This window comes from Rhinoderma darwinii, chromosome 4 (genome assembly GCF_050947455.1).
Source record: "Rhinoderma darwinii isolate aRhiDar2 chromosome 4, aRhiDar2.hap1, whole genome shotgun sequence".
NCBI lineage: Eukaryota > Metazoa > Chordata > Amphibia > Anura > Rhinodermatidae > Rhinoderma > Rhinoderma darwinii.
The window spans coordinates 33875622-33902284 of NC_134690.1; the positions used below are offsets into that span (position 1 = coordinate 33875622).

General features: G+C 42.4%; 1 protein-coding gene across 6 annotated transcripts; it reads right to left on the reverse strand.

Annotated features, from left to right (window-relative positions):
- Window positions 1-931: 931 nt before the first annotated feature.
- On the reverse strand, window positions 932-26274 carry LOC142759121 (embryonic protein UVS.2-like). 6 transcript variants are annotated; one of them, XR_012883066.1, is made up of 16 exons: window positions 26167-26274; window positions 26015-26036; window positions 25193-25258; window positions 24950-25051; window positions 24694-24811; window positions 23611-23639; window positions 23404-23485; window positions 18914-19035; window positions 12001-12110; window positions 11669-11894; window positions 9732-9850; window positions 8687-8909; window positions 2130-2174; window positions 1544-1594; window positions 1385-1438; window positions 1209-1243 (listed from the first exon to the last, which is right to left on the reverse strand). XR_012883066.1 is itself a non-coding variant. In XM_075860999.1 (15 exons), the coding sequence occupies exons 1-15, from the start codon at window positions 26230-26232 to the stop codon at window positions 1167-1169; spliced, it is 1461 nt and encodes a 486-aa protein (XP_075717114.1). In that variant the 5' UTR covers window positions 26233-26274; the 3' UTR covers window positions 932-1166. The 6 variants fall into 6 exon arrangements, 2 of the variants coding, with proteins under 2 accessions (XP_075717114.1, XP_075717116.1); XM_075860999.1 differs by lacking the exon at window positions 1544-1594 and having other exon boundaries at window positions 932-1243; XR_012883068.1 differs by lacking the exons at window positions 1209-1243; window positions 1544-1594 and adding an exon at window positions 6800-6856 and having other exon boundaries at window positions 1420-1438.
- Between the last annotated feature and the right edge of the window lie 389 nt (window positions 26275-26663).

Here is a 26663-nt window from a genome sequence, read left to right on the forward strand (position 1 = left end):
GTGCTCCCCAGCGTTCCTGTTGCACCTCTGTGCTGACCAGACATGATCATCAGGTAACCGCAAGGGAAAGTCCAACACAGATCTCCAGATTAGAAAATCTCCAGCGATAAATACACAAGATAATTTTGCCTTGATTCCTGTCATGACCCCGCAGGACGCCAGGTTTGCTTACCTCCTGACGGCAGCAGCCATGGATCAGTGAGTGCTGGTCCCCGTCTCCTCCTCAGGAGATGCCAGCGCTCACTTCCGCTTCGCTCTGCTGTGTCCCGTAGGGTGCCTGAATTAAAGACCAAATTAGCTCATAAGCACACTAAACTATAAGAAGGGCTCTGCCCCTTCCTGCATTGCCTGAGCGTTTTTGTCGTTACCCTAGATGGTCTCTGCAAATGGTCTCCTAAGTATCTTCCAGTTTCAAGTGTTCCCGTTCCTGCTACCTGTATCCCGAGTTATCCTGCTTCAAGCGCCGTATTGAGTTGGAGTCATGCTGCGCTGAGTACTATGCCTGTCCTGCTACACCACGCCTGGTGTCTGCCTGCTGCCTAAGTCCTATCCGAGCCTATCTTCCTACTGTCTGAAGCTACCATAGGTACACCTATACGAACTATAGACTTTGACCTGTGTCCTGTTGGCCAGCTGCCATACCGTTAAGGCGGTACGGCCTAGTGGGTCCACGCACCCAACGTGACAATTCCGACAAGTGAACCGATACTTAGGAAAGGGGAATATATTAAAAAAGATATTTACATTGATTGGAATTAATTTCCTCCATAGAGAATGGCTATAAAGCCGAGTGACAACCATTATGGTCATCATCAGAACTCCTCCAGGACTTTCCCGGACTCTCCCCTCTCCTCAGCCTCATAACTCTGTTTATTTACCCATCAAGCAGAAAACACATGAAGTGAAAGATGAAAGAGAAAACAGAAGAACAGAGTTTTTAAAATATTTTTTTAAAATTTCCGCAATAATAATAATGAATTAACTAAATCCAGGTGCCAAATTTAGGAAAGGTATTGCCGCTGATGATGATTGATGTTCGGGCTCTACATGTTGTCTCGTAGCTTTGTGTTTGATGTCCTATATGCCGCCTCAAATAAAATCCTTTCTTTCCCTTTCGAGGATCCAGTAAGTCTTCGTTGACTTTTCAATGTTTGTTGATAAAAAAGTTATTTTCTGCGTTTTTCTTTTTTATAAGATGTCAAATTGCGCCTATTAAAAAGTGATGATGGTTCTTCATGGTGACCTGTAGAAGAACACATACGTTATAACCAGAAGAACATCCACACACACCTACTATTTACGAGGGGGTGGCTGCTTAGTATTATTATTGCACACAGATAAGACTTCTGAAAGGATGCCAGTCACACGGTTGACACATACTCACTGATGTATTGATGTTCTGGTGTCCATATCTGATGAAAATTATCGATGGCAATGTCTAGAAAAAAGAGGAAGGAATGAGTTAAACACATTGACTGTAGTTATATACATAATACACATCCAGAATAACTGTCCCGGACTGGGGAGGGTCTCAGATACTTACTGTTCATTCTGATTCTTTACTGCCCATATCTGAAACTGTAGATGTTATTATCTAGAAAAAGGGCAATAAATTAAGCAGATTGATTGACAGGTCACTTTCACGTGGCAGTATTTTGGTCATTATTTTCCACCAGTATTTATAAGCCAATACCAGAAGCAAAACATAAATATAAAAAGTATAATGGAAAGATTTGTAACTTCATGTTTTGGACCAACTCCTGTTTTTTGCTTATAAATACTGATACAAAATAATATATAAAAACTGCTGTGTGAATGTGGCCTTATATCCTTATAGGACATAATATACAAACAGAATACATGTCCTGGACTGGGAAATGTCCCTGACTGGGGAGAGTCTCGTATACTGACTACTGATGTTCTGATGTTTTTCTAATATTTTGCTGCACATAGCTGATAGAAATTGTTGATGTTATTGTCTAGAAGGAAAGGAATGGGTTAAGCAAATTGTTTGACTGTAGCTATGGTATATACACATGTGGTATATGCACAATATACACATAATACACATACAGAATATAAGTCCTGGACAAGAATGGCCTGGTCTGGTGGGGGTCTCCTATACTCACCCTTTATTCCGATGTTTTTCTTCCCATGACACTTGATGTTATTGTCTAGAAAGAAGGGACAGAGTTAAGCAGATTAATTGACAGGTCATTTGTCAGTTTCACACAGCAGTATTTCGGTCAGTATTTTGCTTCAGTTTTTTTAAAGCTAAAACTAGAAACAGAATAAATAGAAAAAGTAAAATGGAAAGATTTGCACCTCTTCCAAGTTTTGAACCTACTCCTGGTTTAGGATTATAAATACTAATACAAAATAATAAGAAAGATACTGTGTAAAAGTGGCCTTATAGCTATAGACTATATCAGGATTCAAACCCAAAAACTCCTGTGTCCGAGGCAGTAGCTCTTCTCATTGAGCTATAGGGGATGTTGGACAGCTCCACTGCTGAATCTGTTGTGTCGGTTTTATTGACTTTTGCCTCTCTGGATTCCTTTCCTTTAACCCCTTTAGGACACAGCCTGTTTTGGCCTTGTGGACACAGATGATTTTTTCAAATCTGACATGTGTCACTTTATGTGGTAATAACTCCGGAATGCTTTTACCTATCCAAGCGATTCTGAGAATGTTTTCTCGTGACATATTGTACTTTATGTTAGTGAAAAAATGTGGTCGATAAATTCAATATTTATTTGTGAAAAACTTCAAATTTTAGCAAAAATTGTAAAAAATTTGCATTTTTCTATATTTAAATGTATTTGCTTGTGAAACAGATCGTAATACCACACAAAATAGTTACTAGTTAACATCCCCCATATGTCTACTTTATGTTTGCATCATTTTTTTTCACGTCCTTGTATTTTTTGAGGACGTTACGAGGCTTAGAACTTTAGCAGCAATTTCTCATTCTTTCAATAAAATTTCAAAAGGCTATTTTTTCAGGGACCAGTTCAGTTCTGAAGTGGTTTTGAGGGCCTTATATATTAGAAAGTCCCCATAAATCACCCCATTTTGAAAACTGCACCCCTCAAGGTATTCAAAACCACATTCAGAAAGTATTTTAACCCTTTAGGCGTTTCACAGGAATTAAGGCAAAGTAGAGGTGAAATTTACAAATTTCATTTTTTTTGCCAAAATTCATTTGTAATAAAAAAAAATCTGTAACACAGAAGGTTTTACCAGATAAACGCAACTCAATATTTATTGCCCAGATTCTGCAGATTTTAGAAATATCCAACATGTGGCCCTAGTGTCCTAATGGACTGAAACACAGGCCTCAGAAGCAAAGGAGCGCCAAGTGGATTTTGGGGCCTCCTTTTTTTAGGAATATATTTTAGGCACCATGTCAGGTTTGAGGAGGTCTTGTGGTACCTAAACAGTCGAAACCCCCCACCCCCGAAGTGACCACATTTTGGAAACTACACCCCTCAAGGCATTTTTCTAGGAGTATAGTTAGCATATTGACCCCACAGTTTTTTTGCAGAATTTAGTGGAATTAGTCTGTGAAGATGAAAATCACCTATTTTTCTGTGGAAACATAGAATTTTTTCATTTTTACAAGGAATAAAGGAGAAAAAGCCGCCCAACATTTGTAAAGCAATTTCTCCCGATTACGGCAATACCCCATATGTGGTCGTAAACTGATGTTTGGACCCACAGCAGGGCTCAGAATGGAGGGAGCGCCTTTTGGATTTTGGAGCGCAGATTTTGCTGGATTAGTTTTCAGTGCAATGTCGGGTTTGCAACGCCCCGGAGGGACCAAAACAGTGGAAACCCCCCAAAATTGACCCCATTTTGGAATCTACACCCCTCAAGGAATTTTTCTAGGGGTATAGTGAGCATTTTGGCCCCTCAGCATCTTTTTTAGAGCTAAGGTGACCAAAAAACAACGATTTTGGCGCTTTAAATTCTTTATTTATTACAGCGTTCACCGTGCGCAATAAATTACGTTTTCATTTATTCTGCCGGTCGGTACGATTACGCCGATACCATATGTGTATAGTTTTTTTTAAGTTTTGCCGCGTTTGCACAATAAAATTATGTTTCTATAAAATAATTTATTTTCTGAGACACGCTATTCTGAGCCGTAACTTTTTAATTTTTTCGGCAAAAAAGCTGTGGGAGGTCTTGTTTTTTGTGGGACGGGTTGTAGTTTATATTGGTACCATTTTGGGGTAAATGCGACTTTTTGATCACTTTTTATTCTATATCTTGGGAGGGGTGGTGACCAAAAAATAGCGATGCTGACAGTTTTCCGTTTTGTTTGCGGCGTTCACAGTGCGGAAAAATTAACATTATAGTTTCATAGTTTGGGTCGTTACGAACGCGGCGATACCAAATATGTGTACTTTTTTTTAACGTTTTCATTTTTTCCCTATAATAAATGACTTATTATAGGAAAACAAAACCTTTTATTTTTACACTTTTATAAAACATTTTTATTTACTTTTTTTTACACTTTATATTTTTGTTAATTAACTTTTTTTTTTACTTTTTACACTGCAGCACTGATCGCTGCTAGAATACATTACACTACCTAGGTAGTGTAATGTATTCCAACTGTCAGTGTGACGTCACAGTCACTCTGACAGTTGGTCTACGAGGATCAGCAGAGGATGATCCTCATAGGCCGACATACATGGCAGACTTGGGGGCCGTTGTCTGGCCCCCGGGTACCATCACAAGCATCAGAAGCCCCCACGATTGCATGGGGGCTGCTGATGCGCTGCAAACCCGCTACATGCGGAGATCGCAATCGAGCCCCGCATGTAACGGGTTAATTGCCAAAATCAGCGGTGATGAGCCGCTGATCGGCAACACTGGAGAGTGTCAGCTGTCGGGGACAGCTGATTTCCAAGTTCCCGATGCACACTGTCGCCGACAGTGTGCATCGGGAACGACACAGTGACTTCCTGTCACTCTGAAAGGAAGCCTATCAGGACCAGCCGAAGGTTGGTCCTGATGGGCTTCCGTCCATGGCAGACCCGGAAGCCATTGTTTGGCTTCCGTTTGCCATACTAACTATCGGCAGACCCCGCGATTTCGGACGGGGGTCTGCCGATATGCTAGAAACCTCTAAAATTCGGCGATTGCACCCGATCGCCGAATTTAAGGGGTTAATTCGCCTAAATCAGCGGCAAAGGACCGCTGGCCGGCAAGAGGGGAGTGTCAGCTGTCGGCGACAGCTAACCTCCCGGTTCCCGGTGCACACTGTCGCCGACGGTGTGCACCGGGACCAACTCAGTAACTGTACGTCCTCGTGCGGGAAGTAACCTCCCGCGAGGACGGACAGTTACGTCCTGGTGCGGATAGGGGTTAATGCCTTTTAGGTCTCACTCTTTTGGCTTACTATATAAACCTGTCCCTTGCCCTTCCTGAGTGTCAGACCATTGATGTTCCTGCCTGTAGTCTAGTTCCTTTCTCTACAAACTGTAGCAGCTTATTTGTGTACCGAAATTTAATTCATCCCTGACCACGTCTCTGCTTTATGCTACAACTTGTTGCTGCTTATCTGTGTACTGATGGCTCCAGTCAACAATAGCAGCCATGCTGCAGTACTGCAGATCTTCTCCTATTCAAATGAATAGGAGCAGTACTGCAGCATGGCCGCTATACAATTTACGGAGCCATCTGCTTCCGACACCTGCCACTGCATAACATCTAGAGCCCAGAGGAATCTGGAATAGTTGATCGGTGCAGGGTCTTGGTTTTGCACCCCCACCAATCATATACTGATGATCTATCCTGTGGATATGTTATCAGTATATTAAAAAAAAAACGCCCTGTGCCTGTACAACCCCTTTAAACTGATTAATTTAGTTATAGCTATATACATAATACAAAGACGGAATACATGTCCTGCACTGCAGAAAGTCCCTGTCTGGGGCGGGGGGTCTCGTATACTCACTTCTGATGTTCTGATGTTATGCTGGCCAAGTCTAATGAAAATTATTGATGTTAATATATAGTAAAAATTTTTAGAAATTAGTTATACAGATTGGTTGACTTATAGATATACAGTATATGCAAGGACAGAATACATGTCCTGGACTGGAGAATTCCCCTGTCTGGGGTGGGTCTTTTATACTCACTAATGATGTTAAGATGTTATGCTGCCAATGTCTCATAAAAATTATTGATGTTAGTGTCTATAAAAAAAAAAGGGAAGAGATAAGTTAAAGCGGTTGTCCGGGCACATGGCGGTTTTTTATACTGATTATGTATGGAGGATAGGTCATCTGTATATAATTAATTGAGGTTCGACACCCGTACCCCCGCACCAATTAGCTGCTTCGGCTGACTCTGGGCACCGGATGTCCGTGCCGGAAGCAGATGGCTCCGGTCACAGTATAGCGGCCATTCTTCAAGACAGCAGCTCTGCTCCTAATCAAGTGAATAGGAACAGGGTTGCAGTACTGCAGCACGGCCGCTATACTGTGACCGGAGCATTCTGCTTCCGACACCATTTACTGCATAAAATCTGGTGCCCAGAGGCAGACGGAACAGCTGATTGGTGCGGGGTCCGGGTGTCGGGTCTCCACCGATCATATACTGATGATCTATCCTGTGGATGGGTCATCAGTATGGAAAACCGCCCCATGCCCAGACAACCGCTTTAAACAGATTGATTTACGGTACTTATAGATAAATATATAGCAAAGACATGTAAAATACATACAAATACATGTCCTGGACCTGAGGATGCCCCTGTCTAGGGAGGGTCTCGAATACTCACTAATGATGTCCTGATGTTATGCTGCGAATGTCTGATGAAAATTGATGATGATAATGTCTAGAAAAAAAGGGAAGGAATGAGTTAAACAGATTCATTGACATAGCTATATACATAATACAAGACAGAATACATGTCCTGGACTGGAGGATGCCCCTGTCTGGGGAGGGTCTCGTATACTCACTAATGATGTTTTGATGTTATCTAATGAAAATGTTTGATGTTAATGTCTTGGAAAAAGGGAAGGAATGAGTTAAACAGATTGATACCACATACAGAATACATGTCCTGGACTAGAGAATATCCCTGTCCGTGGAGGGTCTTATATACTCACTGTTTAATCTGATGTTTCTGAAACTGTTGATATTATGTTCTAGAAATAAAGGGAATGAGTTCAGCAGATTGATTGACAGGTCACTTTCACACTGCATGATTTTGGTCAGTATTTTGCATTACTATTTATAAGCCAAACCCAGAAGCGGAACATGAATAGCAAAAGTATAATGGAAATATTTGCACGTCTTCTGTGTTTTGGACCAACTCCTGATTTTGGCTTATAATGCAAAATACTGGGTGTGAAAGTGGCCTTAGAGCTATATACACAAAGAGTATACATGTCCTGGATAGGGATGCATGATGTATCGAAACTTCGATACTGTTTCGATACCGTGGACCCCAAAACGGTTCGCTACCGTTATTTCATGTATTTCGATACTAAGCTGTGCGGCCGCACAGCTCAGTATTGTAACACATGAATGTATGAGAGCGGGGCTGCAGCTGTCTGATACAGCCACTGCCCCGCTCCTGAGTTCTGACAAGTGCATCGGGAACTGGGAGGCCAATTGTCCCCGACAGCTGACACTCTACTGTTGCCGATCAGCGGTTCATTTCCGCTGATTTCGGCAATTAACCCCTTAAATGCGGCGATCTATTGCAATCGCCGCATTTTAGGGGTTTCTAGCACATTGGCAGACCTCACAATGAAATCGCGAGGTTTGCCGATGGCTAGCATGGCGACCGGAAGCCAAACAATGGCCTCTGTGTCTGCCATGTACGGAAGCCTATCAGGACCAATCAGAGTGACAGGAGGTCACTGTGTCGTTCCCGATGCACACTGTCGGTGACAGTGTCTATGACAATGTGCATCGGGAACCACTGGCTGGTCCTCGTAGACTTACTGTCCGAGAGACTGTGACGTCACACTGACAGTTGGAATACATTACACTACCTACATAGTGTAATGTATTCTAGCAGCGATCAGAGCTGCAGGTCAAAAAAGAAAGTGTAAAAAGTAAAAAAAAAGTTAATAAAAATGTTTTACAAAAGTGTAAAAAAAATACATTTTTTTTCCTATAATAAGTCTTTTATTATAGGAAAATAATGAAACCGTTAAAACACAGTACACATATTTGGTATCACCGCGTTCGTAACGACCCAAACTATAATGTTATTTTTCTCGCACAATGAACACCGAAAAAAATAAATGAAAAACAATGTTAGAATCAGTATGTTTTGGTCACCACCCCTCTCAAAATATAGAATAAAAAGTGATCAAAAAGTCGCATGTACCCCAAAATAGTACCAATAAAAACTACATCCCATCTTGCAAAAAACAAGACCTCCCACAGCTTTTTTGACAGAAAAATAAAAAACGTTACGGCTCTCAGAATATGGTGACACAAAAAATAGGGTATATGACCAGGACTTGTCTTTATTAGGCAACCCATTTACGTCATTGACATTTTATGGCCTCAACCTTTGTGTACAAGGATAGGACAATACCCATACAGCTATACTTGTGTGGTCAGTAAGGACCTAAATATGACAGTGGCTGGTAAAATAATTTGAAAACTGCTCAACGTGGTTCAACAAATATCTGATCTCACTTACCAAACTTATACTTTGCATAAAACCCATTATATTCAATAAGATTCCCACTGTGGAACTGTAGAAGTACTACATTGCCAGTAGACGCCACCTGTATGTTGTCAAGACGTCCACAATATGTGCCCAGGATTGGGGATGTGGTTAACGGACCATCTCTAATTATCAAATACTCTGGGATGCATTTTGGTGAATTTTGAATCCAAAAAAATAGGAAGTTTAGAACCACCTGTAAAAAAAACAAACATGTAAAGGATGTATGCGTGAGTCTGGGATTGGTGGAATTACAATACAGTACAGATTGTCAATTTAATATTTTGACTAAGCCACCACTGCTTCTCAAAAAGTGGGCGTCACTAGTGGTCGACATCCTTACCAAAATATGGGCATATGGATGTCGTGTGGAAAGTGTGCTGGATAAAAGGCCACACAGCGGCCACATGTAAGCCACAGTGCCCATTATCAGTCACTGTATCCAGTCGCCTCCGGCCTTTTCTTGCCACAAGAAGAAATGTAGAAGTTCCCTCCTGTCCTGTGGAATCTGGGGTGTTCGGCAGGCATGCAGTGCCCTGTAAGGAACTGTATGGCACCTCACCAGTTAGGGCCCTTGCAAAAGACCGTCGTGCCGCCCGAGTCCCGTCCGTGGAAAGATAGGACATGTTCTCTCTTTCCATGGATCGGAACGTCGGGTCCGTGTTCACGTACCCAATTCACCCACTAAGTGAATAGGTTAGTGAAAATTATCGGGTGCCACTCGGATGCCATGAAATATGGTCCGAGTGGCACTCGGTTGTGTCCAACTGGGTATAGGCCCAACTTACAGTTTGAGAAGCAATGCTTTAAACAATGATTTTTGTTGCGTAAAATCAACATTGACATTATTTTCATATCTAATATTATGATAAACAGACTGCATCGATAACAACAAATATCTTGAGTCAATCAGAAATGTGGGATTGTACTTTTTGGAATGTGATGTAAATGTCCAGTCACACTTCAAACCTAATGAAAATCATGAGAGATTATCAGCCTTTGAGATGTAACTTTTTACCGTATATCCTTCAGGGGCTATGATGCTATATACAACGTCCAGATGGGTTGGATATATATTAGGAAATCCTGGAGATTTCACAATCCCGGTTTGCGCCACGAAGGTCTCTCCGTATTTCACTATGTGAAAAGAATTTGACTTAGTGTTCATTCTCGGTTTGTTTAAATCATAACTTTTTAGTGTGTAAGTTTAAAAAAAGTCATAGTAGTCACTTTTTCTTGTCTATAATAACCCAGAAGAACAAGTAGGGGTGTAAAACAGAGTTATGGGGTTTCATATCAAAACTTTAAATGGGGTCCCACTCTACCATGACTACTTTCAGCAGGAAGTGAGTTCACGACATGAAGTCCTCAGTGGTCTCCGGTGTTTCTCGTCCTTTCTTTGGTGGATGAATGTTCTGCATTTAATTTTCCACTGCCGTTCCCTGTACTCATGGCCGGCGTCAGCACCTGGCAAACCCGGGCAAGTTGCAGGGCCCACTACCCTTGTGGGGCCCCGTCGTCATGGCATCACTGTACATATATGGACAGTGATCTCAGGAGGAGAGAAGGAGTCCCAGGCAGAGTGCTAGCAGCTCTGCTGCGGGACTCTGTCTCTGGAAAGCTCCTGACATCACTGTCCATGTATGGACAGTGTTGTCAGGAGCAAAGCAGTGTCCCAGGCAGAGTGCTAGTATCGCTTTTCCCGGTATCTTTGGCTCTGGGGTTGCCCCTGACATCAGTATCCGTATATGTACAGTGATATCAGGGGCTTCCCCAGAGCTGGAGTACCGGAGCAGAGCCTTTATTAGCGCTCTGCCCAGGACTTAAGCTCTGTTCCGGACATCACTATCCATATATGGACAGTGATGTCAAGAGCAGAGCATGGTTCCCAGGCAGAGTACTAGTAGCGCTCTGCCCGGGACTATAGCTCTGGGGTTGCCCCTGGAGAGGAATCCCCAGTCAAAGGGTCGGCAATTCTCTGGCTGGGTATTGCACTCCTACAGGGAACCTCAAAGGCGCTACCTACAGGGAGGGGGACTGTGTGGCACTACCAGGGAGGGTGGCTGTGTGGCACTATCAGGAAGGGGAGCTGTGCAGCACTACCAGGGTGGGGGACAGTGTGTCCCTACCTGGGAGAGGGGGCTGTGTGGCACTACCTGGGAGGGGGGCTGTGTGGCACTACCAGGAAGGGGGGCTGTGTGGCACTGCCTCGGAGGAGGGGACTGTGTGACACTACCTGGGAGGGGGGCTGTGTGGCACTACCTGGGAGGGGGGCTGATTGGCACTACCTGAGGGGGCTGATTGACACTACCAGGGAGGGGGCTGTGTGACACTACCAGGGAGGGGGGCTGTGTGGCACTACCAGGGAGAGGGGGCTGTGTGGCACTACCTGATAGGGGGGCTGTGTGGCAGTATCTACAGAGTGCGCTAAATTTATGGGGGTACAAACGGGGGGCCTAACTTCTATATTGGGGCATAAACAGGGCCTAACGTCTATATGGGGGCACAAAGTGACGTTTGACATTTTACTGCCACCATGAGTTCCCCCACAAAAGGACATACTAAGTCTGTCACCCAAGGGCCCACATAAACCTTGAGCCGGCACTGCCCCTACTCTTCCACAGCGATCACTTACTGCACCTCACCAATAAGTGGAGGTGGACCTAGAGGCGTAACTTGAAACTCCTGGGCCCCAATACAAAATCTTTCACAGCTCCCCCACCTACCATATATAATTTATAATACTGGTGTCCTCTTATGTGGCTGAGGGGATTTTGGGCCTCCTCAGTCTCCAGGGCCCGGGTGCAACTGCTACCACTGCATCCCCTATATCTAAGCCCCTGTATGGACCCCTTAGCTGCTGGGCCACATAGCAGCTCCCATGCCTCCTACCTTGGTAGTTATTTTTCCAGCATGTTTTTGTTTAGGTGGATTTGAAAAGTGGAGGACACTTACCTGATTGATAGGAAGCACTAAATGTGCTCTCAACTGATGGCTGGTTGTTCACAATCTCTATCAGCATGTAAAATCCGGATGAAATTAGAGGTGGAACTACGTTGCTTCCACATGTCTTGTCCAGCAGAAGACGCGATGATTTACTGACTCCATCATAGACTTTAATGTAGGCATCATCACAGTCAGGAGATGATAAGATATTGATGTCATTGAGCTGCAGGGAAACCTGGGATGGAAGAGAAGGAAGTAACAGTGTAAGCTCAAAGCCAATAAGCTTTTGTTCAGGAAAAGTATTTAATACAACAGATGTTTGTTTGATATTTAATATGTACCTTGTAGACAGATTGTATAAGATAAAAGCAGCTGGGTCCTCCTTGGCTTGATAGAGTTGAGCTATAGATGAAAGTTCCTGATAATTTCACAAACTTTCTTGAACACACATCTTAAAAAAAATACAAAATTTGCCATGAAATCATACTTAAACTTGCAGCATAAATGCATAAAAAATATGAAAACTAACAATTCATTGGAAAACATAATTATGCCCAGAAGAAAAGCAGGGAAAAGAAGAGGACAACAAATGGATGGGTGGATGCAATCACAGAAGCCATGAGAATCCTGAAGACCCAGCAAAGAAAAGGACACGGAAAACAGAAGGACGTTAAAACACATACATACCCTCAAACCACAGCTGGATTATAGGGGAGGCAAAATGGGCAAATGCCCTTCACCATCCAGGGGCCTTCACCACTCTCCCCATGACAAATCATAGCAGGGTGCTACAAGTCTCTGATACCATAACTATACACACAAGATAGTCGGCACAACACGCGTTCAGGTGATATATCTATTTCTTCCGTTTCCCCATAAGCATGCATGCTCAGATCAAACAAGTGTGCATATCTATTTCAATAGGGAGGAAGATATTGGCCAATAGCAGAACTCTCTGGCAGCACTTATCTTCTGAAAGTCACCAGACTGCCCAAATCAGCAGGTTCGGTGATATTTATTATATAGGTCGTATATAGAGGTATTATTTGGGCATTATATGGCAATATTATTTTGGCACAATATAATGCTGTTGTTTGGGCATTGTTATGCCATTGTCCGAGCACTTTATGGTGGTATTATTTTAATGCTGCATGGTTGTTGTGATAGATTGTGATACCATTTGTAATCTTTAAATATAGTGTAGCTATATTATTTTCATTTTTCATCTGTACTGTAGCTTTTTATTTTTTTCTAAGATAGTATTCATTCCTTCCGCAAATAAAAAGGATAGCCCAGGAACCAGTGGTGTAACTACCGCTGTAGCAGCCATAGTGGCTTCTACGGGGCCCTTGGCATGAGGGGGCCTGTGCTGCCCGCCAACACGCCCCCTCCCCATATGCCCGGTGGCGCCGCTAGCAACCGTTATGGCTGCTACGGCGGTAGCGACGCTACTGCAGGGCCCGCGCCGCCGAGCCTCTAACATTTATGGTCTGGGCGGCACGGGACCTCTCATGCCCGGTGGTGCCGCTAGCACCGGAGGGGGCCCCGATGCTAGCGACAGCCACCCCCTTTTGCAGTAATTGTACCTGCGTGTATAGCGATAATTGTACCTGCGTCTAATGACTTTCCCCGCCAATCAGCGCCTTTCAATGACGTAATCACGCCGCTTCCGTGGTTGAAGGGCACTGATTGACGGGGCAAGTCATTCTGCCCTTTCAATCAGCGCCTTTCAACGAAGTGCCGCCTGCGTCGTTCAGCTCCAGCAGACCAGCTCAGAAGATAGCAGATCTGCATTGCCACCGGACGGAACGGGATCATGTGAGTATGTAACATTTTTTTTTTCTACTAAAACTGAGTAGCATTATCTACAGTGGGGCTCTATCTACAGGGGGGGTCTATGTGTGGGGATGTGGATCACTATATATGGGGGAGTTATATGTAGGGCACTATCTAAAGGGGTGGGCTATATGTGGGACACTATACAGCGGTGCGCTATATGTGGAGAACTATCGTGGGAGCTATTTGTAGGGCACTATCTATAGGAGTGGGCTATATGTGGGACACTATATACAGGGGTGGGTTAGCTGTGTGGCACTATCTATATATAGGTCAGCAGGTTGGCTCAGTGGTTAGCACTATTGCATTGCATCTCTAGAGTCCATATTTGGGCACTATATACAGAGGGCTGTATGTGGGGCACTATCTACAGGGGCTTTTATGTAGGGCACTATCTACAGAGGCTCTATGGGAGTTACTATCTACAGGGGGGCTATGGGGGCACTAACTACAGGGGGCATGATGTGTATGTGGTACACAGTGTATGATACTATAATAATCAGGGACACAGTGTATGGCGCTCTTATAGTTAGAGGTGCAGTGTATGGCACTTTTATATTTAGAGGTGTTGAGAATTTATCTTCGTTTATAGGTGCAGAAATGTTTTGAAAGTGAGAAGCTGAAGACTTCTGAGCTGAAAACTGCAGAAATGGGTTGTGGCCGGGAGAAATCCATCATAGAGGTCTGGATTGGTGGGAGAAGAAAAGAGAAAAAGAACTAGAATCTGAGACGGCACCGGTGAGTCACTTAATAAAAATGTTTATTCTGCCTCTAATCAGCACTGTAGTCATTGTATGATCTGCAGCGAGATGATGGGTGGTTTGATTTTTTTTTTTTAAACAACATCTCCCAGCATATCCTTACCATTGTTTGGGCCATGCTGGGAGCTGCAGTTTTACGCCATACAAACCTATACGGCAGGGGTTGCACTAAATATAGCTGTATTTGTTCTGGTGCTGTATATATGTACTGAGCTTGGTTCTGGGGCTATATATATGTACTGAGCTTTGCTCTGGTGCTGTATATATGTACTGATCTTGGTTCTGATGCTGTATTTAAGTACTGAGCTTTGTCCTGGTGCTGTATATATGTATGAGTTTGGCTCTCGTGCTGTATATATGTATGAGCTTGGTTCTAGTGCTGTATTTATGTATTGAGCTTGGTTCTGGGGCTGTATTTATGTATTGAGCTTTGTTCTGTTGCTGTATATATGTATGAGCTTTGTTCTGGTGCTGTATTTATGTATTGAGCTTGATTCTGGTGCTGTATTTATGTACTGAGCTTGGTTCTGGTGCTGTATATATGTACTGAGCTTTGTTCTGGTATTGTATATATGTACTGACTTTGGTTCTGTTATTGTATATGTGTACTGAGCTTGGTTCTAGTGCTGTATGTATGTACTGATGTTTATTCTGTTGCTGTATATATGTCAGAGCTTGGTTCTAGTTATGTATTTAAGTACTGAGGTTGGTTCTGGTGCTGTATATATGTATGAGCTTGGCTCTTGTGCCGTATATAGGTATGAGCTTGGCTCGAGTGCCGTATATAGGTATGAGCTTGGTTCTCGTGCCGTATATATGTATGAGCTTGGTTCTAGTGCTGTATTTATGTACTGAGCTTGGTTCTGGTGCTCTAATTATATAGGATATATTTATAATAACAAAATTGCAGGGCACATACAATTGTTTTTTATTTGTTGTATATTTAATGGAAACCTGTCTGGTAGTTTTAACCCCTTGAACCGCCACCATGCGGTAATACATGACCTGACAATATTTCCGAATGTATGCTGTTTTTTCAGACGCAGCAAAAATCTATAAAATCCACTTTTAGACGGCGCACACCATATGCTAATTACTCATTAAAGGGTCATGGGGTGGTGCCGCTATCCTGAAGAGTCACATAGTCCTGCCTCCAAACTCACCTTTCCATGTTTGATTGACATTCCCCCTGGCTGATACAACTTTCTCGGATGTGCCATTGCCTTGTACTATTTCGGGGGCTGTGTGGCACTATATACAAGGGGGGCTGTGTGGCACTATACACAAGGGGGAGCTTTGTGGCACTATACACATGGGGGAGCTGTGTGGTGCTATATACAAGGGACTGTGTGGCACTACTAAGGGGGGCTTTGTGGCACTATCTACTAGGGGGGCTGTATGGCACTATTTACAAGAAAGAGGGCTGTGGCTCTATCTACAGGGGGCTGTGTGTGGCACAATCTACAGGGTTCTGTGTGTGGCACTATCTACTAAGGGGTAACTGTGTGGCGCTATCTACTAAGGGGGGCTGTGTGGCAATACATACATGGGAGGGGAGCTGTGTGGCACTATATACAGGGAGAACTGTATGGCGTTATATACAGGGGGGTTTCATGCCGATATCCACAAAGGGCTGTATGGCACTATCTACAAGGGAGGTGGTAGGGGGCGCTATCTACAAGTGGGATGTGACTGTTTACAGGCGGGGCTGTATAGCACTGTCTACAGGGGGGCTGTATGGCACAATCTATGGGTGGCACTATCTATAAGGGGGGCTGTGTGTGGCACCTGAGGGGGCCCCATTTAAGAGTTTGCTATAGGGCCCAGTGTTTCCTAGTTACGTCCCTGCTAGGGACCCATATTACTCAGGGACCTCCACACACCTTGATCTAGCCCAGCCATAGACATAACATATAGAGATTAACTACATGCCGACTCAGGATGAGAATACTCGTCCTGAGCGGCGGGTACTTTGCGCAGTAGGACGAGCATTCTCGTCCTGTGTTACAGTCATGTCCGTGAGTGATCAAGAGCGGGGCAACGGCTATAATAGACAGCCGCAGACCCACTCCAACGGCGGAGAGAAGAGGTTAACTCCTTGCACAATCAAAGCTGATTGCAGCATTCAAAGTAAATAAGAGGAGGGTGGACTGCCCTTTGATCGCATCACAGAAAATCCCTGTGACTCGATCTAAGCCCAAAACTTGTATGGCCAGACAGCCTAGGATCCATTGAGGGACCCCAGGGCTGTCTGACCATATTGTCTGTTGTTGGGGCATACTGAGATCAGGGGCGTAGCTAGGGGGGGCAGGCGGGGCATGTGCCCTGGGCGCAACCCGGTGGTAGGGAAAGGGGGGGCACCGAAGAGCAGCTGATCGCTGCTGACAGGCGCCCCGTATGTCGGACACCTGCAGCAGCTTTAGGAAGAGCCAGGAAATTACGGCGTTCTGACTCGGGTCTGTGACGGCCAGGGAGTGGACCAGTCCAGTCACCTGACTTGTCACCTGACCTCACATCAGTGACATGAGGTCAGATGAGACTCAGGTCAGGGCACAGGTCCACTCCCGTGCTGCAGCCTTCCAGCATCTGCCTCTGTGCTCTACACACACGCCGAAGCAGAGAGGAAGCTCCGCCCACAGCCCGTCCTGACCTGTCAGCAAGGAGACATGGTGAGTGTCTGTGTGTATATGTCTGTGTAGTGTGAATACATTGTGTGTGTCTCTGTGTTTGTATGTGTATATGTTACAGTGTGTGTGTGTGTGTGTGTGTGTGTGTGTCTCTGTCTGTCTGTGTCTCTGCATGTGTTTGTCTCTTACATCTACTACATTATCTGTACTCAGAGTTATCACTGTGTTATCTGTGGTGTTACATAGGACTGCAGGTAACATCTGCTACATTATCTGTACTCAGAGAGTTATCACTGTGTGTTATCTGTGTTGTTACATAGGACAGCAGGTAACATCTACTACATTATCTGTGTTGTGTACATGTGTGCCTGTGTGGGTATATATGGGTCTGTTTGTGAATGTGTCTTTGTGCTTGTATATTTGTGCCTTTTATGTATTTGTATATGTTCCGGTCTGTGTATTTATCTGCCGGTGTGTGTGCGTATATGTGTCTGTACGTCTATATATTTACCTGTATGTGTATGTGTATGTTCCAGATGTGTGTATGTATATTTGCCTGTATGTCTAAATATCTGTCTTTATGTATGTACAGTATATATGTTCCAGCGTGTCCATATATGTGGTTAATTTTTGGTTTGTGTAGGGGGCGGCAATAGAGAGTCCCGCACAGGGCGCCATCCAAGCTAAGGTCGGCCCTGGCTGTCACCAACCCTAGTCAGAAGGAACTCCGCCGCTGCCTGCACCGAATGACCTCGTCGGCTTCTCCGGTAAGTCACACCAGGCAGAGCGGAGAGTGGTAGCGGTAGGCTACCGCTGACCGGTCTGTTCCAGTGTGGCGCTAAGTACAAGGGGGGGGGAGTGTGGCGCTATTTACAAGGAGGGAGTGTGGCGCTATTTAAAAGGAGGGAATGTGGCACTATTTACAAGGGGGGGAGTGTGGCGCTATTTACAAAGGGGCAGCGGGCTGTGTGTGGCACTATCTACAGGGGGCTGTGTGGCGCTATCTACAGGGGGCTGTGTGTGGCCTCTTTAATTTATTTTATTTTCATTTATTTTTATGTTAATTACATTATAGAACTACATCGCTTGTAAAATGTAGAAATGCTTTTATACTAGAGTTACATTAAAAAAATTGTGAAAAAAAAATTACACCTCATTGATTGGTAAAGAAAGAAAACATGGCGAGGGGGAAGGAGATGTCGGGAAATAAATTGGGGGGGGGGGGCGCCAATCTGAATCTTTGCCCCGGGTTAAATAATGTTAAATAAAGAAAAATTGTCAAAAAAATACACAGAAATGCAAATTTTTTAGAATAAATAAACTTTTTGAAATATACAGTAAGTCCCAAAACATGAAATAATATAGACATATTTGGTATTGCCACGACCATAACAACCTGTACAACAAATGTATAACATTATTTATGATGATCGGTGTTGGGTGTAAAAAAAATAAAATAATAAAACTGCAGCGGAACTGCTTTTTTTCAGCATTTTCACCAAAATGAAAATGTATATAAATTAAACGATAATATATTTGTACCAAAAAATGGTACCTACATAAAGTACAACTCGTCCCGCAACAGACAAAGTCTCATACAACTACGTCGTAAAAAAATAAAAAAAGTTATGTGCGTCGGGATGCAAAGAGGGAAATATAAAAAAAATTGTTCTTTCCTCAAGGCCAAAATTGTCCTTGTCCTTAAGAGGTTAAAGGGGTTATGTGTGGACCAAAAATTATTTACAGTGTACTCATTTCAATATGTAGGTATACTCGCTAATATACATTCCGGTCCCCCGTCGTGCTCATTCTGAGATTTTCATAGATTTTTATACCGCTGCCGGCGGACCGGAAGTCTAGGTGCACAGTCTTTTTTGATGATGATACGACTCTTCATTATATGACCTTCCCCGTTGTACTCTATGTACAAGTAGTACAGTGAGTACGTAGAGTACAGCAGGGCCGGTCACATGATGCAGAGTCGTATCGTCATCACTATTATAACATCAGGGTGAAATATAAGTACTTACTGCAATTATAGAGCGCGTTGACCTTCTTCACATCCGAATCATCCAGTCCTACATACTGTCCAAGAGTTATGGTAGGGTCAGATTTAACGTCCATTGATGGCTTTCCTGTGCTGTAGTAATTCCTATGGGAGGTGCCTATTGTTAATCATATGCCTAAAGAAGCGCATGTCGGTTATATTTAAAATTAGATTAGACTTCATGGGTTTTCATTTTTTCATGTACAATGATGGAGTGGGGGGAGTTCCCCTTCTAGTGCCTTACAAAACGTGGTTACAAAAAGCATCTCTTGCTCTGGAGCACCCAGCATGATCATGCATTACACAGATAGCCTATCGATTTAAAGGGACACTGCGTAATGCTTAATTTCCTCTGTGGTGGCGCTGCAGGGGAACTGAACACTTGCTTCTGGGTTCTCTCGCTGATCACAACTGATCATTTTGTAAAAAAAAAAAATTAAAAAATGGATCGGATTCTTATGTTCCTGGTTAGTTACCTTAATCCCTTCTCGACATTTGTTGTATAGATACTTCATGGAAAGCTACTGCTTCCCGCCTTTTGCCGTATCCATACGACAAATGGTGAACACCGGCCCAGAAGCTGAGTTGGTGCCCCCATACCTGGGTGTCGGCTGCATGTTATAGCTGACACCCTGGGGAAATGGTGAGGTCCGAAGTTTGCTCCGATCCCCGCTATTAACCCCTTAAATGCAGCAGTCAAAAGCGATCGCTGAATTCAAGGTGTTTGCAGCTCATCTGCACCCCAGCAATGAAATTGCCGGGATGCCGGTGTCTGCAAAGACAACCGGAGGCCTAACACTGGCCTCCCGGTATCGAAAGCGATCGCTGCATCTTAGTGGTTGGCAGCAGATCGGCAGCTCTGCACTGCAATCGCAGGACTGCCGACTGCAACTATGGCAATAGGAGGCCTAACAATGGCATCCTGCTTTGCCATTATGGAAGCCAATTAGGCCCTGCCCGGGGGCGAAGCCTAATCGGCTTGTTGTTAGTGAATGACTGACAGATCTAATACATTGCACTACGTAGATAGTGCAATGTATTAGAAAAATAATCTGACAGTTGGACCTTCAAGTCCCATAGTTGGACTAAAGAAAAGTTTAAAAAAGTGTAAAAATAAAAGTTGTTAAAAATAAAATAAAAGTTTCAAGTGATAAAATAAAACAAAACACTATCGCCCTTTTTCTCTTATCAAGTCCTTTATTATTGAAAAAAATAAACAAACCATACATATTTGGTATTGCCGCGTCCATAATGTCCTGAACTATAAAAATATTATGTTATTCATTCTACGCGGTGAATGGCGTAAAAAAAACCTTAAAAAACAATGCCAGAATTTCGGTTTTTTGGTCACTTTGCCTTACAAAAATTGGAATAAAAAGGGATCAAAAAGTCGCATGTATCCAAAAATAGTACGAATACTAGCTACAGCTTGTCCTGCAAAAAAAAACAAGCCCTCATACAGCTCCGTCGACTAAAAAATGTAAAAGTTATTGTTCTCAGAACATGGCGACAGAAAAAATACCTTATTTTTACAAAAGTAATTTTATTGTGCAAAAAGTTATAAAACTTAAAAATTGCTATAAATTTGATATCGCCGTAATCGTACTGACCCGCAGATTAAGTTAACATGTAATTTATGACACGTGGTGAACGTTGTATAAAAAAAAGAAAAATGCCAGAATTGCTGTTTTTTGGTCACCTTGCCTCCCAAAAAATAGGATAAAAAGTTGCATGTACCCCAAAATGGTACCAATAATAATTACAGCTCGTCCTGAAAAAAAAACAGCCCTAATATCACTACGTCTATGAAAAAAATAATTTGTTAAGGCTCTAATATGTCAGGAAAGCAAAATATGCAGTTGTGCCGGCCCGAGGGGAACGTTTCTTCTCTTTCAAAAGGCAATTTATCAAGGCCCCAAAATTAGGGAACCAGGAAGGGGAGGGCCCAAACATATCTGCTGGAAGCGAGGGTGCCCGTATTATAGCAGGACGACAGTTCCCACCAAAATTCCCCAAACTGTAAAGGTGCGGAGTGTGGACGAAAAGAGGATAAGAAAGGACATTTATCAGCGCGACACCGGCCTGTGCAGAGAGGATTGCTTCACAGCGTAACAAATATTTATGGATTATTTTGTTTTTTAAAACATTATTATACCACCTGACTATGCCCCTGATGTACTCTGCCCAGCTTACATATGCCCCCACATTATAAACTAAAATACCAGTAAAACTCCAAACAAAACTACTACAAATCAAAATCAACGCTCCAAAAGCAAAAAATGGCGCTCCCTCTCTTCTGAATCCTACAGTGTGCCCAAACACCTGTTTACTTCCACATATATGGCATCACCATACCCGGGAGCACACTTTTAACAATTTTTGGGGTGTGTGTCTCCAGTGGCACAAGTTATGCATGGCATATTTGCCACTGAAATGGCATATCTAGGGAAAAATTTAAATTTTTACTTTGCACCATCCACATCACAATCATTTATGGAAAAGACCTCTAGGGTGAAAATGCTCACTGCACCCCTTAATAAATGCCTTGAAGGGTTTAGTTTCCAAAATGGGGTCACTTCTCAGGGGTTTCTTTTATTATTTCACATAAGAGCCTCTGCAATTGTGAACCAATACTGTGTATGTCGCCAAACGAGGCCTCAACTTCGCATGGTACTCTTTCACTCCTGAGCCTGGTCGAATATCCATGCAAAAGATTATTGCCCCATGTAGGGTGGTTCTAAAACCGGGAAACACAGCATAATAATTAGGGAGCTGTCTTGTTATGGTGGCACAAACTGGGCAACACATATTGGTACATCTATGCAAAAAATCCCATTTTCACTCTGCAACATCGAGTGCACACTAATTTCTGCAAAACACCTGCCTGGTTAACATGCTCAGTACACCCCTAGATGAATACCTTGAGGGTGTAGTTTCCAAAATGGGGTCAATTCTGGGGTGTTTCCACTGCTTTGTTCCCACAGGGGCTTTGCAAATGTGACATAGCGACCATAAACCGATCCAGCAAAATCTGCACTCCAAAAGCCAAATGGCGCTCCTTCCCTTCTGATCCCTGTCGTGTGTCCAAACAGCAGTTTATGACCACAAATGTTGTATTGCCGTACGAGGGAGAAGTTGATTTACAAATGTTGGGGTTCTTTTGTTCCTTTATTTGTGGAGAAAATGAAACATTTTGAGCTAAAGCTACATCTTATTGAAGAAAAAGGATTTTTTTTTTATTTTCACTGCCCGTACTCTGGAGAAGTTGCTTTACAAATGTTGGAGGGATTTTTCTCCTTTATTCCTTATGGAAATAATTTTTTTATAGCTACAGTACGACAACATCTTATTGGAAAAAATAAAACTTTTCTTTTTCACGTCCAAATTCTAATAAAACCTATGAAACAACTATGGGGTCAAATGCTCACTACACCCCTAGATGAATCCTCAAGGGGTGTAGTTTCCTAAATGGAGTAACTTTTTGGGCATTTTCATGATTTTGGTCCCTCAGGGGCTTTGCAACATGGTTTTGGTCCCTCAGGGGCTTTGCAAATGCAACATGGCCTCCGCAAACCATTCCTGCTAAATTTGAGCTCCAAAAGTCAAATGGCGCTCCTTCCGTTCTAAGCCGTGCTGTGTGGTTTATGACCACATGTGGGGTACAGTTTTACTCAGGAGAAATTGCTTTACATATGTTGCAGTGCTTTTTCTCCTTTAATCCTTGTGAAAATGAGAAAAAAATAGCTAAACCTACATTTTCTTTGAAAAAACATTTAAATTTTCATGGCCTACTTCCAATAATTTCGCCAAAAAACCTGTTGGTTAAAAATGCTCACTATACCCCTAGATAATTTCCTTAAGGGGCGTAGTTTCCAAAATGGGGTCACTTGTGGGGGGTTTTCACTGTTTTGTCCCCTCAGGGGCTGTGCAAATGCGACTTGGCCTCCCAAAAAAATTCCTGCTAAATTTGAGCTCCAAGAGCCAAATGGCGCTCTTTCCCTTCTAAGTCCTGCCGTGTGTCCAAACAGCCATTTATGACCACATGTGGGGTATTGTTTTACTCAGGACAAATTGCTTTACAAATGTTGCAGTGCTTTTTCTCATTTAGTCCTTGTGGAAATGATAAAAAATTAGCTAAACCTATATTTTCTTTGAAAAAATTTTGATTTTAATTTTCACGGCCTATTTCAAGAGCAAATTTTTCCATTGATGTAAAGTCCAATGTGTCACAAGAAAACAATCTCAGAATTGCTTGGATAGGTAAAAGCATTCCGCAGTTATTACCACATAAAGTGAAACATGACAGATTTGAAAAATGACGCTCTGTCAGGAAGGTCAAAAGTGGCAAAGTGCGAAGGGGTTAACAGATCATGATAATCTTGTTATTTTGTGTGAATATAGCTTACATGATACATCCAAAATGGGGTACTCTACAGTAATGTACGTGTACTTTCAACTTTTTCATATACTTACGAGTTAAATTGCAAGATTGAGTTGTAGCCATATGGTAGCTGAAAAGTATCTCCTCCATCCAAGATAAAATTGCTGTAATCCCCTATTTAAGAAAAAATAATGAGATATCAGTCTCGTGATCCTTCAAGTCAACATTGTGCATGAATTCATGTGGTACCAGAGTGTATTTTATACAGGAAGGCATATCAAGGCTCAATATCTGTCTACCTTCAACCTTCCCAACATACGACCAACACCTGAAAAACATAACAGCATCAAGTACCATATTAGTACATGAACAGTAAACACATTAAAGGGGGTTTCTGTTTTTTTTGTACATAAAGCTTAAAGAGACTTCTGGAAATGTACGTTGATAGCCTATCCTTAGGTCAGGATATCAATGTGTGATGAGTGGAGGTCCATACCCCGGAAACCCCAATAATCAGCAGAAGAAGATGCTGCATCTCTACAGGCACAGCAGCACATCCATGCACATGATCAGTGGGGGTGGGGGGGTCCCTGGGTCAAATCCCCACTGATCACACAATGGTTGCCTATATTAAGGATAGGCTATCAAAGTATATTCCCATAAAATTAATTTACAATAAAAAGTTCTTCCATTTTTTTGAACATACATGGCATTTTATTTCCTCACCATTTCCAAGCCCTTATTTTGCTGTCAGTGAATGAAAACATACATTTAGAGGTTAAAAACCTGTAAAGACCAGAACCTTCTCACACTGGGAGTTTACTACACTTATATCCAGTGTAGACAATACTCTCTGGTCTAGCTCGCTCCAATGTATCAGTGTAGGTAGCCTTGACTGTTAGGCTTACAGAGGATAGCTTAGATTACATACCACTGTAGCAAATTCCCAGCTGCGAGAAAGAAGAATTTTGCTATTTACTGACTGCAAAAAGCTTGAAAATAGTGAAGAATGGAAAATCTAAATTTTTTATACATTTGCAAAACTAATAGAGTACTTATACTATAATTTAAGGGGTATTCCCATCATAAATACTTGAGAGGTAAGGGTCCCAACCCTGGGGCCCTCACCCATCGAGAGATCTGTGAATCCATGACCCCAGTTCAGGACGACCACACTCCCCATAGAAGTGAATGGAGAGTTGGCTGCACACTGGGAGTTACAAAAAAAGCCAAGAGCGCTGTTGGGTGCCTCGGTAGCTGGACTCATGGCTATAATATTAAAGAGGTTGTTTGTGATGAGACAACCCCTCTGATTTTCATTCTTCATGGATTCATTTTTGTGGACACTGTTATAGTTAAGCTTAAATGATAGATTTCCATACCCTCCTCCAGTCTCTATACTGATATAGTCGTGTTCATTGCTTCTATTGACAAACTGTACACAGGTCATAATCTCAAATTCCTTCATGAGCGTATCGAACATTGATATTTCGAAACTAGCTGGAAACAGAAGAACAGAGTTATGTTTTTAGGTTTCAAATATTGACAAACTTCATCTCTAGACACAAGTATCTCAGGTCAGATCTATAATAGGGATAACTTACAATAATCAGGGGACACGACAAACGGAACTATTACCATTCCATTTGCTGATTTTTTTCCATTGGCACCCAGGACATACTTTGGCACTACGTGAGTGTTTAACGTTAATGTCACCACCCACAAGGAAGACAGCGATGTCTGCGATGAGAAAGGACAAATAGTTAGGTCTATATTGACAGATTTTCACAATGATGAAAAAACACCCAAAAATTGCCCCAAAAAGTTTTGTTTATCAATACAATGCAGTAATTTCATTAGCAAATATTACACACATCTCACCTTTGTTTGCTTCCTTAATTATTTCAAACATTGCTCTGCTGTCAGCGTAAGGATAAGGGGCAATTGCTAAAAAAAAAAAAAGAAATTAAAATGTAATACCAAAGTAGCAGCACAAATGTTAGAACATTTTTACCCTTAGCAAAACACTGCGTTCACTAGAGTTCACTTATGATGATTTTTGGGGAGAATTTTGTTTACTTAAATTTCAGGAGATTCAAGTAACGCCTCTGCAAGAACATAATTTGAACAATGCAAATAGGGGCATCAATGTTGGATTAGAAATAAGAACCACCAGCACAATAATGATATTTCCCATCCTAGCCTCACAATTTCAGCAAAAACAATACTCAAGATGCAATTGTTCTCTCACTGTACGGATAACATTTACCATGCAAGATCATTATAATTCACATAGGCAACAATTTTCGTGATACATAATAACCATCTGTAGAAACAAAAAAATCTGTCCCAAAAGCAGACTAGCCTCTATTGAACATGTTGAATACTGACAAAATAAAGTATGTTTTCCATTTGATAATACAGTGAGTACTCTTCTATGTGTTTTTAGAGTCAGGAAGAAGCAGAGAAAGCTTAAGATTTTTGTCATTTTTATACATTTGTATTGGCAGAGTTAGTACAAGTGAGGATGGAGCAACTTTAAAGTGGCAATTGGATAGGTGAACTGAATTACTAGTAACTGTTTTATTGACCGTGAAAACCATAACAAAAAGCATGAGGGAAAGAAGGAAAATTAGCAGAGTTAATTGGGAGAAGAAAAATGGAAATAAGGTTAGATAGATAGATAGAAAAATCTTAACTTACTTTTTCCAGCATCTTTTGTTTTCTATGAGAAAATAGAGACATGTTTATATTGGGAGAATGAGAAAAGTACTAAATACAGGACTATCTACCTCTCCTTGTAAGAGAAGCATGGGATACAGTTACAGTTCAGAGACTGAAGCATCCTTACTTACCTTTATTGGTGTCGCCTGAATGAGTAAACAGCCAACTAACCACAGCAACATGATACTAAGCGCCATTATCTTGTGTGTCAAGTTTCTCTCTTCTGCTAGTACATGTGCATCATAGACTCTATTTAAACCCAAAATTGGGGATGAAACAGCCAATCATCACACGGGCATGTGATCATAAAGAGGGAGTGACCCCCCCCCACCCCAAGGAAGGATTGTAATGTGATAGGGTCCACCCACATATAGGCTGGATTTACATACACACAATGAAGAATAATATCATTATCCGGATAATTGGTACCGTATATTCACAGATATCTTGTTAGGATTAAATTAATTCTCAACCAAAAAATTTTGCTCCAATCTTGCCATAAAAATAAATCCAGCACGCCGATTCTAATGAACTGGCCTGCAGGAATTAATCCGTGACCTGTGTACAAGAAGATCCAGGCAGTGCTACTGAGTCCACACATTAGGTGGAGAGAAGAAATCAAAAGAAC

Bases quoted from the DNA above. Each gene is read 5' to 3' on its own strand.
- LOC142759121 (XM_075860999.1), bottom strand. From the start codon at position 26,232: ATGGCGCTTAGTATCATGTTGCTGTGGTTAGTTGGCTGTTTACTCATT. The intron at 25,259-26,014 runs GTAAGTTAAGAT...TTTTTTTTTTAG, and splicing joins AACAAAAGATGCTGGAAAAA to CAATTGCCCCTTATCCTTAC. The intron at 24,812-24,949 runs GTAATAGTTCCG...TTCTGTTTCCAG, and splicing joins AAAAATCAGCAAATGGAATG to CTAGTTTCGAAATATCAATG.